At 41.2% G+C, this 13,849-nt stretch overlaps 1 protein-coding gene across 2 annotated transcripts in view; it reads left to right on the forward strand.

Annotated features, from left to right (window-relative positions):
* dock1 (dedicator of cytokinesis 1) overlaps positions 1-13,849 on the forward strand; it is a 562,483-nt gene that overhangs the window by 145,852 nt on the left and 402,782 nt on the right. For both annotated transcript variants that reach the window (XM_048551079.2, XM_048551080.2), the window contains exon 19: positions 3,672-3,769. In XM_048551079.2, coding sequence (XP_048407036.1) covers positions 3,672-3,769 — 98 coding nt within the window. The remainder of the gene's footprint in view (positions 1-3,671; positions 3,770-13,849) is intronic.

The following is a 13,849-nucleotide window of genomic DNA, read 5'->3' on the forward strand; positions in this document are numbered from 1 at the left end:
TTGGGTTTAAGGATTGTTAGTTCAGCCATAGTTTGATTTGAATAATACAGCAGGCTTGGTAAGCCAAATGGTTTACTTCTCCACCTATGTTTTATAGCCAATTAGAGTGCTGTAAGAAAGGGTTCCCATGATCTTAACCCAGCGCCAGTCAAGGAAAGGCAATATAATTCCATGTCAGGATGTTATCTGGCATGGAGCTGAATTGTAAGTATTGGTGATCGCATGCTTTTTTTGTTCTTTGTTTGTCTGGGTGGAAGAGTTCGCAGGCCTTGAAAGCACTGTTGAGGTGCACTTAAATAAAATAGTCTATAAAAAGAGGGAAATCATTGCTAAAATTCTACAAAATTCTATTGACACCATATCTAGAACACTGAACGGTTTTGATCTCCTTATTTAAGGAAAGATGTACTGTCATTAAGGGCAGTCCGGAGAAGGTTACCTAGGTTAATTCTGTTTATGGATAGTTTATCTCTTGAGGAGAGATGGAGAGGATTGAGTCTGTACTCATTGGAGTGTAGAAGAATAAGAGAAGATCTGATTGAAACATGCAAAGTCTTGAAAGTATAGTCTGAGGGATTTTTTTCCCCCTAGAGAGTATAGTACTAGATGGCATAGTCTCAGAGCAAGGTGCCACTCACTTAAGACCGAGTTAAGGAAGAAGTGAGCCACAAGAGAATGGGTTATTGGCTGAGATGGACAGATTTTTAATTAGAAAGGGAATCAAGGGTTATGGGGAAAAGGCAGGAAAGTAGAGGTAACAATTACCAGATAAGCCGTGATCTCATTGAAAAACAGATCAGATTCAGTGGCCCAAATGGCTGCCTTCTGCTTGTACAAATGGTGTTGAAGGAGACTTGTTGAGTTGCTTCAGTACATTATCATGGCATGTGCCGCTATATATTGCCAGTGTTAATTGGTGTTGAGCTGCTTGAATATTTTAAAGATGTTGTCATCTATGCAAATAGAGACGGTTCCATCTTGCCTTGTGGGGATAGACCACTTTTTAGGAGTCAAGGGATAAGTTATTCACCACAGAATTTCTAGCTGCTGACCTGCAGTTGCAGCTGTTTTATTTTACATGGCCGCATATGTTAGGTTTTTGATCACTGCTAACCTGCAGAATGTTGGTGTGCGATTCAGTTATGGTAATACCATCAAATGTCTTGGGGGTGCCGATGTTTTTCTAAATTAGAAAAGAATCAGCGTGATATGGGTGGGATGGGAAAGTAAAGCAACAAAGATTAAATGGTACAGAACTGTGACTATAGGAGGATAATTATTCTGTAAATAACTTAGCAAGAGTGATATTGAAATCGAAGAATAAAACAAATAGATTATTAAGTGAGAATATCCAAGATACAGTCTACCTTAAAAACTGAAATCATGGAAAAATAAGTAATATTTTAAAATTTTAAGCCATTGAAATTGATATATTTCCAATGAATAAGATGTAGAAACTAAACTGGAAGAACTGGAACGGTTAATTTTTAGAAAGATTTAGGCTTATTGGCATTAACAGCAAATTGGCTACAAACTTTAAAAATGGACATTGCATTTTAGGAGATCTTAATTACCCATTTATTGATGGGAACAAAGATGCTTAGAATTCATATACCCCAGTTGTATTCCTTGCCAGGTATTAACTCGGCCCTTGTGTTCAAGAAGACCGCCAACAACTAATTATATGGTTTATTTGTGACTATTCCTCTGGCTTATTGGAAGATAATATGAATCGTAGCACGCACTTTTCAATACAAATGCTGTCATCTTTTTAATTTGGCCTTGGAATTATTGCCAGTGGTTTTAGGATTCCCTCGCTGTAACTGTACTCCTATTGAGGAAACTGCTCACATTATTGGTGAACCTGTCTTCAATAAGTTTAAAATAGTCTGTTTCAACTTTTGCTAAAAGGTGGTTGAGTCATATTGCAGTGCTTTATTCGTCTTGTTAGCAAACTTGCATTGAATGGGTACTTGGTAGCATAATTGTCATAGTGTTGAGGTTATATCCGATTTCTTTCTCCTTATTTGTGATTTCTTTTACTTCTCTGAAATCCAAATATTCGACAAGCTTGCCAGGATTTGTTACTTGGAATAACTGAAAAAGTGACCATTTGGATGGCACTTGTGGAACAACAAAAACATTTTCAGGAGATAAGGAATGAAAATACCAGCTGTTTGGTATTTAAAAATGAAAAATAAACACATTTATGGAGTTGTGGAGCACACCTTAAAAATATTATGAGGTTTTCTTCACACTTCAACTATCTTCCCACAAATTGTTATTGTTCAGAAGTAATGAAAGTTCCCACTGTTAACTTCTGATTTGATGTGGGTGTGAAGTGTGGTCATGATATAAATTTCATAGCACATCATTTAGTGGCCCTTCTCTTCCTGGAAAACTTCAAAGTAATATAGAGATGTTTCCTTTGTGTTAAAAGAAATGCTATGACATTTTTGGAGAGTTTATTTTGTTGTACTACACAATGCTCAGATTATTTCATTTTTAAATGTACCAATTACTGCTTTGCGAATTACAGACATGCACAACATGGTAATCTATTATATTGTAGAGAATAAACCTATTTTAAGGGTTTAATCGAGGATGAAAGAAGCAAATATAAATATGAGAAGTTGGTTTGCATATCCTGTTTCCTCATTAGAGTTTGTCACCTTAGAACTACTTTATTGAACATTGGCATTGATGGACATTATTCTTTCACTTCTGGGATTAGTTTCAAACAAAAGTTCAAGCTGATGTGTTATGATCTCCTCTGTAATAACTTTCTGCTGAATGAATTTGCTATCTCCCATGTGTGGGTTTATGGTGCCAGATTAATAATTTAGTTATTTCACTAAAGTTGTTGTAATACTTATTCGAGTAAATAGTTATTGTAATTAGGTTTAAATTGGTGATGCCTGTCAGAACTTACAGGAAATGGAAACTGGCAATCTAAAAAACAACTTCGAACATATATTTGCTCAGAAGATCTCACTCTGGCATGGTGCATCTCTGAAGAATATGGAAAATTTTAACTTTGCTTCTTTTGTTTCACTAAAGTACAACTACTAACACTTCAGTAGTTACAAGCCAGATAGATTTCTTTCAATGCTTGTTGCAATCTCTTCCTTCCCCCACCCCCGCCCCCTGCCATTATGTGATCAATTTGTTTTGATGTGATGAAATAAGAGTGCTTCAGAATCCTGTTTTACCCTTTGATTTCCATATCATACAGAGTATACCTCTAATAGTTCAAATTAAATTTTCTTTTGAAATCTGGAAAAAAAACTGAACTGTCTCTTGTCTCTGCATAACCTTACATTTAGCAAGCTCCAAAACAGAGAGATCAATTTTTGTCAGTAGTAAATTGAATTCAATCCATCAGTTTGTCAACTGTATGCTTAGTATTTATGTAAAGCCCAACAAAAGTAAGTAATTTGATTGTACTTTAAGGTTTTTTTTGAAAATTTGGAATTTAAACTGTATAGATCATTGTGCACCATAGATAATTGTGGCTAAAACAGGTTACTTGGGAGAGCCACATGAAATGCAGTAGTAAAGTAAAGATGCAGTTGCACATGTTTTATGCCATTTAATTCCATAGAACCAAATTTACTTTTTATTTATAATGTTGGTCATTGAAGAAATTCATGTGTTTGGTCTGTTTACAGTCGACCTCCTGGGACTTTTGAAATGGCGGTCAAACACAAATTTACTGCAGCAGAACTTGAGACAACTGATGAAGGTGGATGGAGAAGAAGTTGTTAAGGTATTGGCTTATGTTTTATACTATTGTACAAATTTAAATCTGAAAAAGATGTGCAGGGATCTGTAAAAACAAAGGTAATAGAAAACTATTTCTAAAATTACTAAGGCCATTGATTACAGTGCAGAAGTTTTTTTTAATTAATGTGTCAAACTTGGCCTTTTTTAAGATAATAAAATGTGAGGCTGGATGAACACAGCAGGCCAAGCAGCATCTCAGGAGCACAAAAGCTGATGTTTCGGGCCTAGACCCTTCATCAGAGAGGGGGATGGGGGGAGGGAACTGGAATAAATAGGGAGAGAGGGGGAGGCGGACCGAAGATGGAGAGTAAAGAAGATAGGTGGAGAGGGTGTAGGTGGGGAGGTAGGGAGGGGATAGGTCAGTCCAGGGAAGACGGACAGGTCAAGGAGGTGGGATGAGGTTAGTAGGTAGCTGGGGGTGCGGCTTGGGGTGGGAGGAAGGGATGGGTGAGAGGAAGAACCGGTTAGGGAGGCAGAGACAGGTTGGACTGGTTTTGGGATGCAGTGGGTGGGGGGGAAGAGCTGGGCTGGTTGTGTGGTGCAGTGGGGGGAGGGGATGAACTGGGCTGGTTTAGGGATGCAGTAGGGGAAGGGGAGATTTTGAAACTGGTGAAGTCCACATTGATACCATATGGCTGCAGGGTTCCCAGGCGGAATATGAGTTGCTGTTCCTGCAACCTTCGGGTGGCATCATTGTGGCAGTGCAGGAGGCCCATGATGGACATGTCATCAAGAGAATGGGAGGGGGAGTGGAAATGGTTTGCGACTGGGAGGTGCAGTTGTTTGTTGCAAACTGAGCGGAGGTGTTCTGCAAAGCGGTCCCCAAGCCTCCGCTTGGTTTCCCCAATGTAGAGGAAGCCGCACCGGGTACAGTGGATGCAGTATACCACATTGGCAGATGTGCAGGTGAACCTCTGCTTAATGTGGAATGTCATCTTGGGGCCTGGGATGGGGGTGAGGGAGGAGGTGTGGGGACAAGTGTAGCATTTCCTGCGGTTGCAGGGGAAGGTGCCGGGTGTGGTGGGGTTGGAGGGCAGTGTGGAGCGAACAAGGGAGTCACGGAGAGAGTGGTCTGTCCGGAAAGCAGACAGGGGAGGGGATGGAAAAATGTCTTGGGTGGTGGGGTCGGATTGTAAATGGCGGAAGTGTCGGAGGATAATGTGTTGTATCCGGAGGTTGGTAGGGTGGTGTGTGAGAACGAGGGGGATCCTCTTGGGGCGGTTGTGGCGTGGGCGGGGTGTGAGGGATGTGTCGCGGGAAATGCGGGAGACGCGGTCAAGGGCGTTCTCAATCACCGTGGGGGGAAAGTTGCGGTCCTTAAAGAACTTGGACATCTGGGATGTGCGGGAGTGGAATGTCTTATCGTGGGAGCAGATGCGGCGGAGGCGGAGGAATTGGGAATAGGGGATGGAATTTTTGCAGGAGGGTGGGTGGGAGGAGGTGTATTCTAGGTAGCTGTGGGAGTCGGTGGGCTTGAAATGGACATCAGTTACAAGCTGGTTGCCTGAGATGGAGACTGAGAGGTCCAGGAAGGTGAGGGATGTGCTGGAGATGGCCCAGGTGAACTGAAGGTTGGGGTGGAAGGTGTTGGTGAAGCGGATGAACTGTTCGAGCTCCTCTGGGGAGCAAGAGGCGGCGCCGATACAGTCATCAATGTACCGGAGGAAGAGGTGGGGTTTGGGGCCTGTGTAGGTGCGGAAGAGGGACTGTTCCACGTAACCTACAAAGAGGCAGGCATAGCTGGGGCCCATGCGGGTGCCCATGGCCACCCCCTTAGTCTGTAGGAAGTGGGAGGAGTCAAAAGAGAAGTTGTTGAGTGTGAGGACGAGTTCAGCTAGGCGGATGAGAGTGTCGGTGGAGGGGGCCTGGTCGGGCCTGCGGGACAGGAAGAAGCGGAGGGCCTTGAGGCCATCTCCATGCGGAATGCAGGTGTACAGGGACTGGACGTCCATGGTGAATATGAGGTGTTGGGGGCCAGGGAATTTGAAGTCCTGGAGGAGGTGGAGGGCGTGGGTGGTGTCACGGACATAGGTGGGGAGTTCCTGGACCAAAGGGGAGAAAATGGAGTCCAGATAGGTGGAGATGAGTTCGGTGGGGCAGGAGCAGGCTGAGACGATGGGTCGACCAGGGCAGGCAGGTTTGTGGATTTTGGGAAGGAGATAGAAACGGGCCGTGCGGGGTTGGGGAACAATGAGGTTGGAGGCTGTGGGTGGGAGGTCCCCTGAGGTGATGAGGTCATGAATGGTGTTGGAGATGATGGTTTGGTGCTCGGGTGTGGGGTCATGACCGCACCACACAACCAGCCCAGCTCTTCCCCCCCCACCCACTGCATCCCAAAACCAGTCCAACCTGTCTCTGCCTCCCTAACCGGTTCTTCCTCTCACCCATGCCTTCCTCCCACCCCAAGCCGCACCCCCAGCTACCTACTAACCTCATCCCACCTCCTTGACCTGTCCGTCTTCCCTGGACTGACCTATCCCCTCCCTACCTCCCCACCTACACCCCCTCCACCTATCTTCTTTACTCTCCATCTTCGGTCCGCCTCCCCCTCTCTCCCTATTTATTCCAGTTCCCTCCCCCCATCCCCCTTTCTGATGAAGGGTCTAGGCCCGAAACGTCAGCTTTTGTGCTCCTGAGATGCTGCTTGGCCTGCTGTGTTCATCCAGCCTCACATTTTATTATCTTGGAATCTCCAGCATCTGCAGTTCCCATTACCCCTTGGCCTTTTTTAAACTCTTAATTGGAAGAAAGACCTATATTCAATATATTCCATATTCAATATTCGGTATTTGTTGGAGGGAATCCTAAGGGACAGGATTTAGGTCTATTGGCAAGGCAGGACTGATTAGGCTTAGTCAACATGGCTTTGTGCAAGGGAAATCACATCTTACTAAATTTATTGAGATTTTTGAGGAAATAACATAGAGAATTGATGAGGGCAGAGCGTTGGACATGAACTATAGAGACTTCAGTAAAGCTTCCAACAAGGTTGCTCATGGTAGAGTGGCTAGCAAGGTTAGATCACATGGAGTACAGGGAGAGATAGCCGTTTGAGTACAGAACTGGCTTGAAGATGAACGCAGAGGGTGGTGGTGGAATGTTGCTTTTCAGACTGGGACCAGCAGTGTGCCACAAGGATTGGTGCTGAGTCCACTGCACTTTGTCATGTATATAAATGATTTTGATGTAAACATTGGAAGTATGGTTAGTAAGTTTGCAGATGACCCTAAGTTTGAAGGTGTAGTGGGTAGTAGGTTACCTCAGGTTACAACAGGATCTTGATCAGATGGACCAATGGGCTGTGGAGTGGCAGATGGAGTTTAATTTAGAGAAACGGAGATGCTGTGTTTTGGAAAGACATATTAGGGTAGGACTTATGCACTTAATGGTGAGATCCTGGGGAGTGTTGCTGAACAAAAAGACCCTGGAGTGCAAACTGACAGTTCCCTGAAAGTGAGAAGGCATTTGATATGCTTGCATTTATTGGCCAGTGCTTTGAGTATAGGAGTTGGGAGCTCATATTTCAACTGTATAGGACATTTGTTAGGCTACTTCTGGAATACTGTGTTCAATTCTGGTCTCCTTGCTATGAGGAGATTGGTGTGAAACTTGAAAGAGTTCAGAAAAGATTTGCAAGTATGTTACCAGGTTTGGAGGCTTTGAGCTATAGAAAGAGGCTGAATAGTTTGCGGCTGTTTTCCCTGGAGTGTTGGAGACTTAAGGGGTGATCTTCTGGAGGTTTATAAAACCTTGAGCATGAAAAGGGTGAGAACGAAGGCCTTTTCCCCGGGGTAGGGAGTCCAAAACTAGAAGGCATAGGTTTACGGTGAGTGGGGAAAGATTTAAAAGGGACCTAAGGGGCAGTTTTTCCACTCAGAATGTGGTGTGTGTATGGAATGAACTGCCAGAGGAAGTGGTGGAGGCTAATACAGTTACAACATTTAAAAAGGCATCTGGATGTGTATATGAATAGGAGGAGTTTAGAGGGATACGGACTAGATGCTGGCAAATGGGGCTAGATTAATATAGGCTGTCTGGTTTGTATGGATGATTTGGACCAAAGGGTCTATTTCTATGCTGTACAACCCTATGAGAAGTAAATGTCATAGTATGTGCTGACATTTCAGTATAGTGCAGCAGGAGAATGATTTGTAATGTTGCAGTATTATTCATCAGATGTGATATTAAACAAGGGTCTATTGACTTATTAGGTGGATGTATAGGTTTATTTAGCACTGCTGAAAGCTGAGTAGCACGTTCCCTGTTCTGCTGGCTGTTTTTTGTCTTTGTCGACCCACATAATTAAATCAGATTGTGTTTGTGATACTTGACTGCAATATGGCTGCTGTGTTTTCCTATGTAACAACAATGACCAGATTTCAAAATGTACTTAATTGGCACTAAAATATTTTTGCATGCTCTGAGGTTACACAAAGGTCAATGTAAAGATGAGTACATCTCAATTAATTTGTTTTATCTAGTCACAGACCCGAATTCCTAAATTATTACATTGTCTTGATGCATTGGAAATAATAGAAACAGGATTTTATTTATTACAGATACTCAGTAGTTCTGTCACCATTAAGTCACTGGCTTATCTTGCTAGAGATGGTGATTGAGGGAGAACCATTCCTACCTCCAGTGGTGGGTAACCAACCTAAATATTTAATGCTACTTTGGGTTGGGGTGATATTGTGATTTGCCTTGAAGGTGTTCGGAGATTGTTTTCAAAAGGTCGTCCAGTGTGCCACTGTAAATATGCATTGTTATAAATATAGATTTGACTGAGGAATAAGTATAACTAGGTTCAATACAGTGCGGAGCTGGAGGAACAAAGCAGGACAGGCAGCGTCAGAGGAGCAGGAAAGTCAAACTTTTGGCTTTATACCCTTAATCAGGATGCACATAGACATTAAAACCATTTAAAGGCAAAACATTCATTTAGGAGTTAACTATTAAAGACTATTGCAGTTTGGAGTTAAAGGCATAAGGTATGCACACACGCACACACCAAACAGAAAGATAGAAACAATTAGTCACCAAAGAGAACGCCTATGAAGAAGCACATGGTGACACTTCGGCACAAAAATAGCCATTATTTACAAGCAGAATATTGGAACCATCCAGCTGATAACAGACAGCAAAGATTCTTTTCACACAAATACCATTTGAAAGTAACAAAAGACAACACTCATAAGGGTGAGAAATGAAACACGTTTGTCACTGGTAAACCTTTAATGAGGGATCCTCTGAAGATTGCAAGAATAAAGGAACAGTGAAAAGAATAAAACATCACAAATTGATAACAGTTCACACTTCATACCTGAATCACCTCAGAATAATTAAGGAATAATGTTAAATGATACAGCATTACAAGGACATGGGAGGAGCCTCTAAAGAAGGTTATGTTGAGACCTTCATTTCCGAAAAGTATTTTTGATTTGGAGCTGTGAACTTTGAGTTGAGAACACCAGCTTGCTTTTTGCTAGGAAATGAAGAAACAAATATTTGTTGGAGGCCAGGCCTGAGAGTTAATTGCAAGTGAATTTTTCTTCAAAGTACTCGATCGGCACTTCAACTCTGGAGAGGCATTATACTCACACAGATAGCAGATGCTAAAAGTGAACAGGATCGTCATAGGAAGTAACAAGTCTAACAATGACAAAGTTTGAATTGTTTTTAAATCAGAAGGATTTTGCCTGCAGAAGCTACAACGTGGAGTTTTGATTGCAGCCTGGTTATCATCCTATTATTAAGTTACAAAAGCTTGAAGAATGGAATCTCAATAATAAGCATTAAGTAAATATTCGATAGAGTCTACTGGAAGCAGATTGCATGCATTGGTGTCTAACACCTGAAGAAGGAGTAAGACTCCAAAAGCCTGTGTTTTCAAATAAACCTTTTGGACTATAACCTGGTGTTGTGCAATTTCAGACCTTGTCACTCCAGTCCAGCACAGGTACCTCCACATAAAGGAAACCAAGCAAGATACAGTCTTATGTGTCTGATGCCATAGAACCCTTACAGTGTGGCAAGAGGCCATTTGGCCCATCAAGCTCACTGACCCTCCAAACAGCATGCTGGCAAGATCTCGCTCCCACTTAATCCCCGTAACTCTGCATTTAATACAGCGATTATCTAGCCTGCATATCCCCAGACACTAAGGGGCAATTTAGCATGGCACATCCACCTAACATGCACATCTTGGGACTGTGGGAAGAAACTGGAGCATCCAGCAAAAACCCATGCAGGCACGAGGAAAATGTGCTAACTCCACATGGGCTGGATTTGAATCTGAGCCCCGGGTGCTGTGAGCCAGCAGTGCTAACCACTGAGGCACCATGCTGCCCAGACTACGAGACTGCTTACGTGAACTGGTCCATTATGTCTTTGTTTTCCTTTGACTTATCCTTTAATTGTGTGTGGTTCTCAGTCGCTCTTTGTGAGAATGGATTTACATTATTGGCATTAATTCGATTTACCTTGTTGATTAACTATGCTCTGCTAAAGCTACTGTATTATTAATAAATTATAAAACTGGTGTCTGACACTGGTTTAAAAAAAAACATTGGGCTCAATTTTGAGGATCATTTGAATGTTTTAATTTTTGTGTTGCGATCATAGGGATACAGAAACTGTTGTAATTTGCTGTGTGTCTTTGTGTCATAACAGTTAGCACTTATTTGCAAAGCATGAGGGATCCACACTATTGTAAAAAGAAAACCCCTTCACTGAAGTTTCAGAAGTATTAGGAACGATCAAATAATACTTCTCAAAAAAAAAATTCCTCCACTCAGTGAAGATGCTGTACTCAGTGCTTTAAGATAGAGTTTTAAATGTTGTTGAATATTCTATTCTTAATGCTATTCTTAGATATTTTTAGATATTTCTTGAATAGTTAGACAGCATCAAATGGGATTCCAATAGATATGGTATTACATCTTTTGATAGATTTTAGCAAAGCAGTACACCTAACCATTTATCAGGTACGGCTTCTTAATTTCTGGAAATAAAATTGTGATGTGACTAAATGTTTTTATTTTCTGTGAGAGCTGAAATTAGCCTGACTGTCCATGTATGGTGAAGTGTGTATTCTGGAGAGAGAATTCCTGGAGCCATAAAATATCTGAGCCATCTACAACATAGCTAAAGTTTATTAAAATTGGACAGGTTATTTAGAGGAAGATAGAATTCTCAGGCAGCTTTATTCTCCTGTGGATGGATATGTGAAACATTTGAACCCAAGATTAAGCATTTGTGGGATTGAGTAGCTTGAACTCTTGGACAGAATTTATCAAGAAAATATCTCTGATTAAGTTGGAGGCTTCCTACCCTTCTCCCAATTATTAATTGGATGGCAGATGTAGAGACAGACAAATGGCTTTCAGCCTCTCAGAAGATTGAACTGCTGCTTTGCTTCTGACTGCATAATTCTACTCCTGGAATTTTTACTGGAATTTCCTCACCTATGGACGATGTCCAGTAAATGGTTGGTATAATTTGACAAATGAGCAGTTGATTTTTTTTTCTGCTGCAGTTTCTAAAATTGACAGTGGATGGTCTCATGCTGTATTTCTTCATTAAGTTTCTGTGCACTGAGTTGAAAGTTTCCAGTTAAGACAGGATTAACATGTTGCTAGACTTTATGGCAATTAGGATGGACCAGTGGATTTTCTAAACATTATTCCTGTGAACTAATTTAATAATTATTACATTAAAAATCTTTAGAACTGTATGCTGTTTATATATGGTTGATGTCTAATTGCATATGGAACAGCCAACATCTTGTTTCGTGTGAGGGAGACTTTGTTACGGAGATATTAAAGAACAGAGTTTTTGGTTCATGAATCTGTACATAACAAATGTTTTCAATTTTTTTTCAGCGCTATTTGGGTTTGTAGAGACAAGCTAATGTGACTTGGAAACTGAAAGTTGATCATTTTATGCTGCCTTATTACTAAACGCCTCAATAAAGGGCATTCTGTCGTCCACACAATCATTTTATTGTTGTGTCTTCCCAAATTGAATTAAGGATAAAGTTGCTGGAAAAACTCAGCGCATTTGGCAGCATCTGTGAAGGAGAAAACAGAGTTAACATTTCGGGTTTGGTGACCCTTCCTCAGAACCGGTCCCGAAACGTTAACTCTGTTTTCTCCTTCACAGATGCTGCCAGACCTGCTGCGCTTTTCCAGCAACTTTGTTTTTGTTCCAGATTTACAGCATTCACAGTTCTTTTGGTTTTTATTTGAATTAAGAATAGTTTGCTTGAGCAAACATAGCAAAGCATTGCCCTCATATAACTGGTTTTGATGATATGATTTCTCCAGAAGCTGATCATTTTTAAAGAGAAACCCTAGTTCCAAATTAGTAGCTGACAAAATGATGTCTCTATTTCACAATTGAAAATTTTACTGTAACAAATTAAGGGCTATTGAGTAAATACTAATTTCTTTTTGTAGTGACATTTTTATCCACCATAAAAATATTTCCCAGATAGCTTTTAACATAACTACAAATCTGTAACAGTTATACATTACACTGTCCCTTAAGTGCACACTTCATCCTCTGGGAGCCAGTCCAAAATTATTGCAGCCCCGAATGGCTTGCATCCTTTTTACTTTCCTAGTCAGATAACTCTGTTTCTGGGAAGGACTTGCAGTTTGGGGCTACAATCTAGATGTTTTTTATGTTTATCCGAAGCTAGGCAGATATTCGAACCTGCTGTAGAATGGTACAATCCCTGCAGTGTGGAAAGAGGTCATTTGGCCCATTAGATCTGCGCTGACTCTCTAAAAGAGCATCTTATCCAGCTACCTCTCCCTATCCCTGCCATCCCACATATACCATGATTAATCCACCTACCCTGCACATCCCCAGACACTACAGACAATTTAGAATGTCTAATCCATCTAACTTGCACAACTTCCCACTTTTGGAGGAAACCGAGCACCTGGTAGGAACCCACGCAGACTGGACAATGTGCAAACACCGCACAGTCACCCATGATTGCAATTGAAACTGGGTACCTGGTACTGTGAGGCAGGAATGCTAACCACTGAGGCTTTGTTATTTGCGATCTAAGCAAAATGTTCACCATTCAGGATGCAGGTGGGACAATAAAATTGGCATTTTCTCTGCTTTGGTGGATGAACTTCTCCATTTCTTGCTGTTGGCTTGTCTTGCTGCACACTCACCAAGTATATTGCCGTAGGCCTCTGATATTCTTGAATTTGTAGGAAGTCAACGACTCCCATCAGAAAATGGCTTTCTCTGCCCGTTTCCCATGCAAAGTGAAACTTAAAACAACTAATTAGTATCTTTGATCTCAACTTCCTTCATCTTTAGAATTAAATGGACTGTTTACAGAACAACTGTTCATAAATTGATACATACAACACTTTTGTAGGACTTTGGAGAACTTAAGAGTCTACTCAACTGTTGTAGCATAAAGAGGGCATTTTGTTTGTATCTTCTCTTCAAATGAGCAATTCATCTGGAGTCAATTACCAAACTTTTTGCACAAACTTTGGAGATCATAATCCAATTTCCTTTTAAATGCCCCAATTGAATCTGCTTCCTCCACTCACTTGGGCTGCATATTCGAGCACTTTACTACAGAAACGTTTTTCATATCTCCGGTGCTGCTTTTGCTAATTACTATAAATCAATGCTTCCTTGTTCTTGATCTTACTACCAGTGGGGACCTGGTTTCCTTACCTACTCTATCAAGACCCCTTGTGACCTTGAATGTTCTCTTTTACAAGGAATATTTTTCCAACTTCTCCAATACAGCTACACAGTTGAAGCTCCTCATCTGTGGTTTTGTTTTTCCCCAGACTGTACGCCAAATTCACATTTCATTCAAGTTTAACAAGATCTCCTTGCTGGTGACTTTGTACTGTTATCACTAAATTTAAAGATACTAATACTTTATCAATAATTTGTAATAACTTAGAAATGATCTAGTAGATAATTTACTCATAATATAGTGAGAGGTAGCTCGAAGAGTGCTGGATTCTGCTGGCTGCTAAGTTCAGATGGTATAACATCTTACCTGGAGCTT

The sequence above is a fragment of the Stegostoma tigrinum genome, chromosome 20 (genome assembly GCF_030684315.1).
Source record: "Stegostoma tigrinum isolate sSteTig4 chromosome 20, sSteTig4.hap1, whole genome shotgun sequence".
Lineage (NCBI taxonomy): Eukaryota > Metazoa > Chordata > Chondrichthyes > Orectolobiformes > Stegostomatidae > Stegostoma > Stegostoma tigrinum.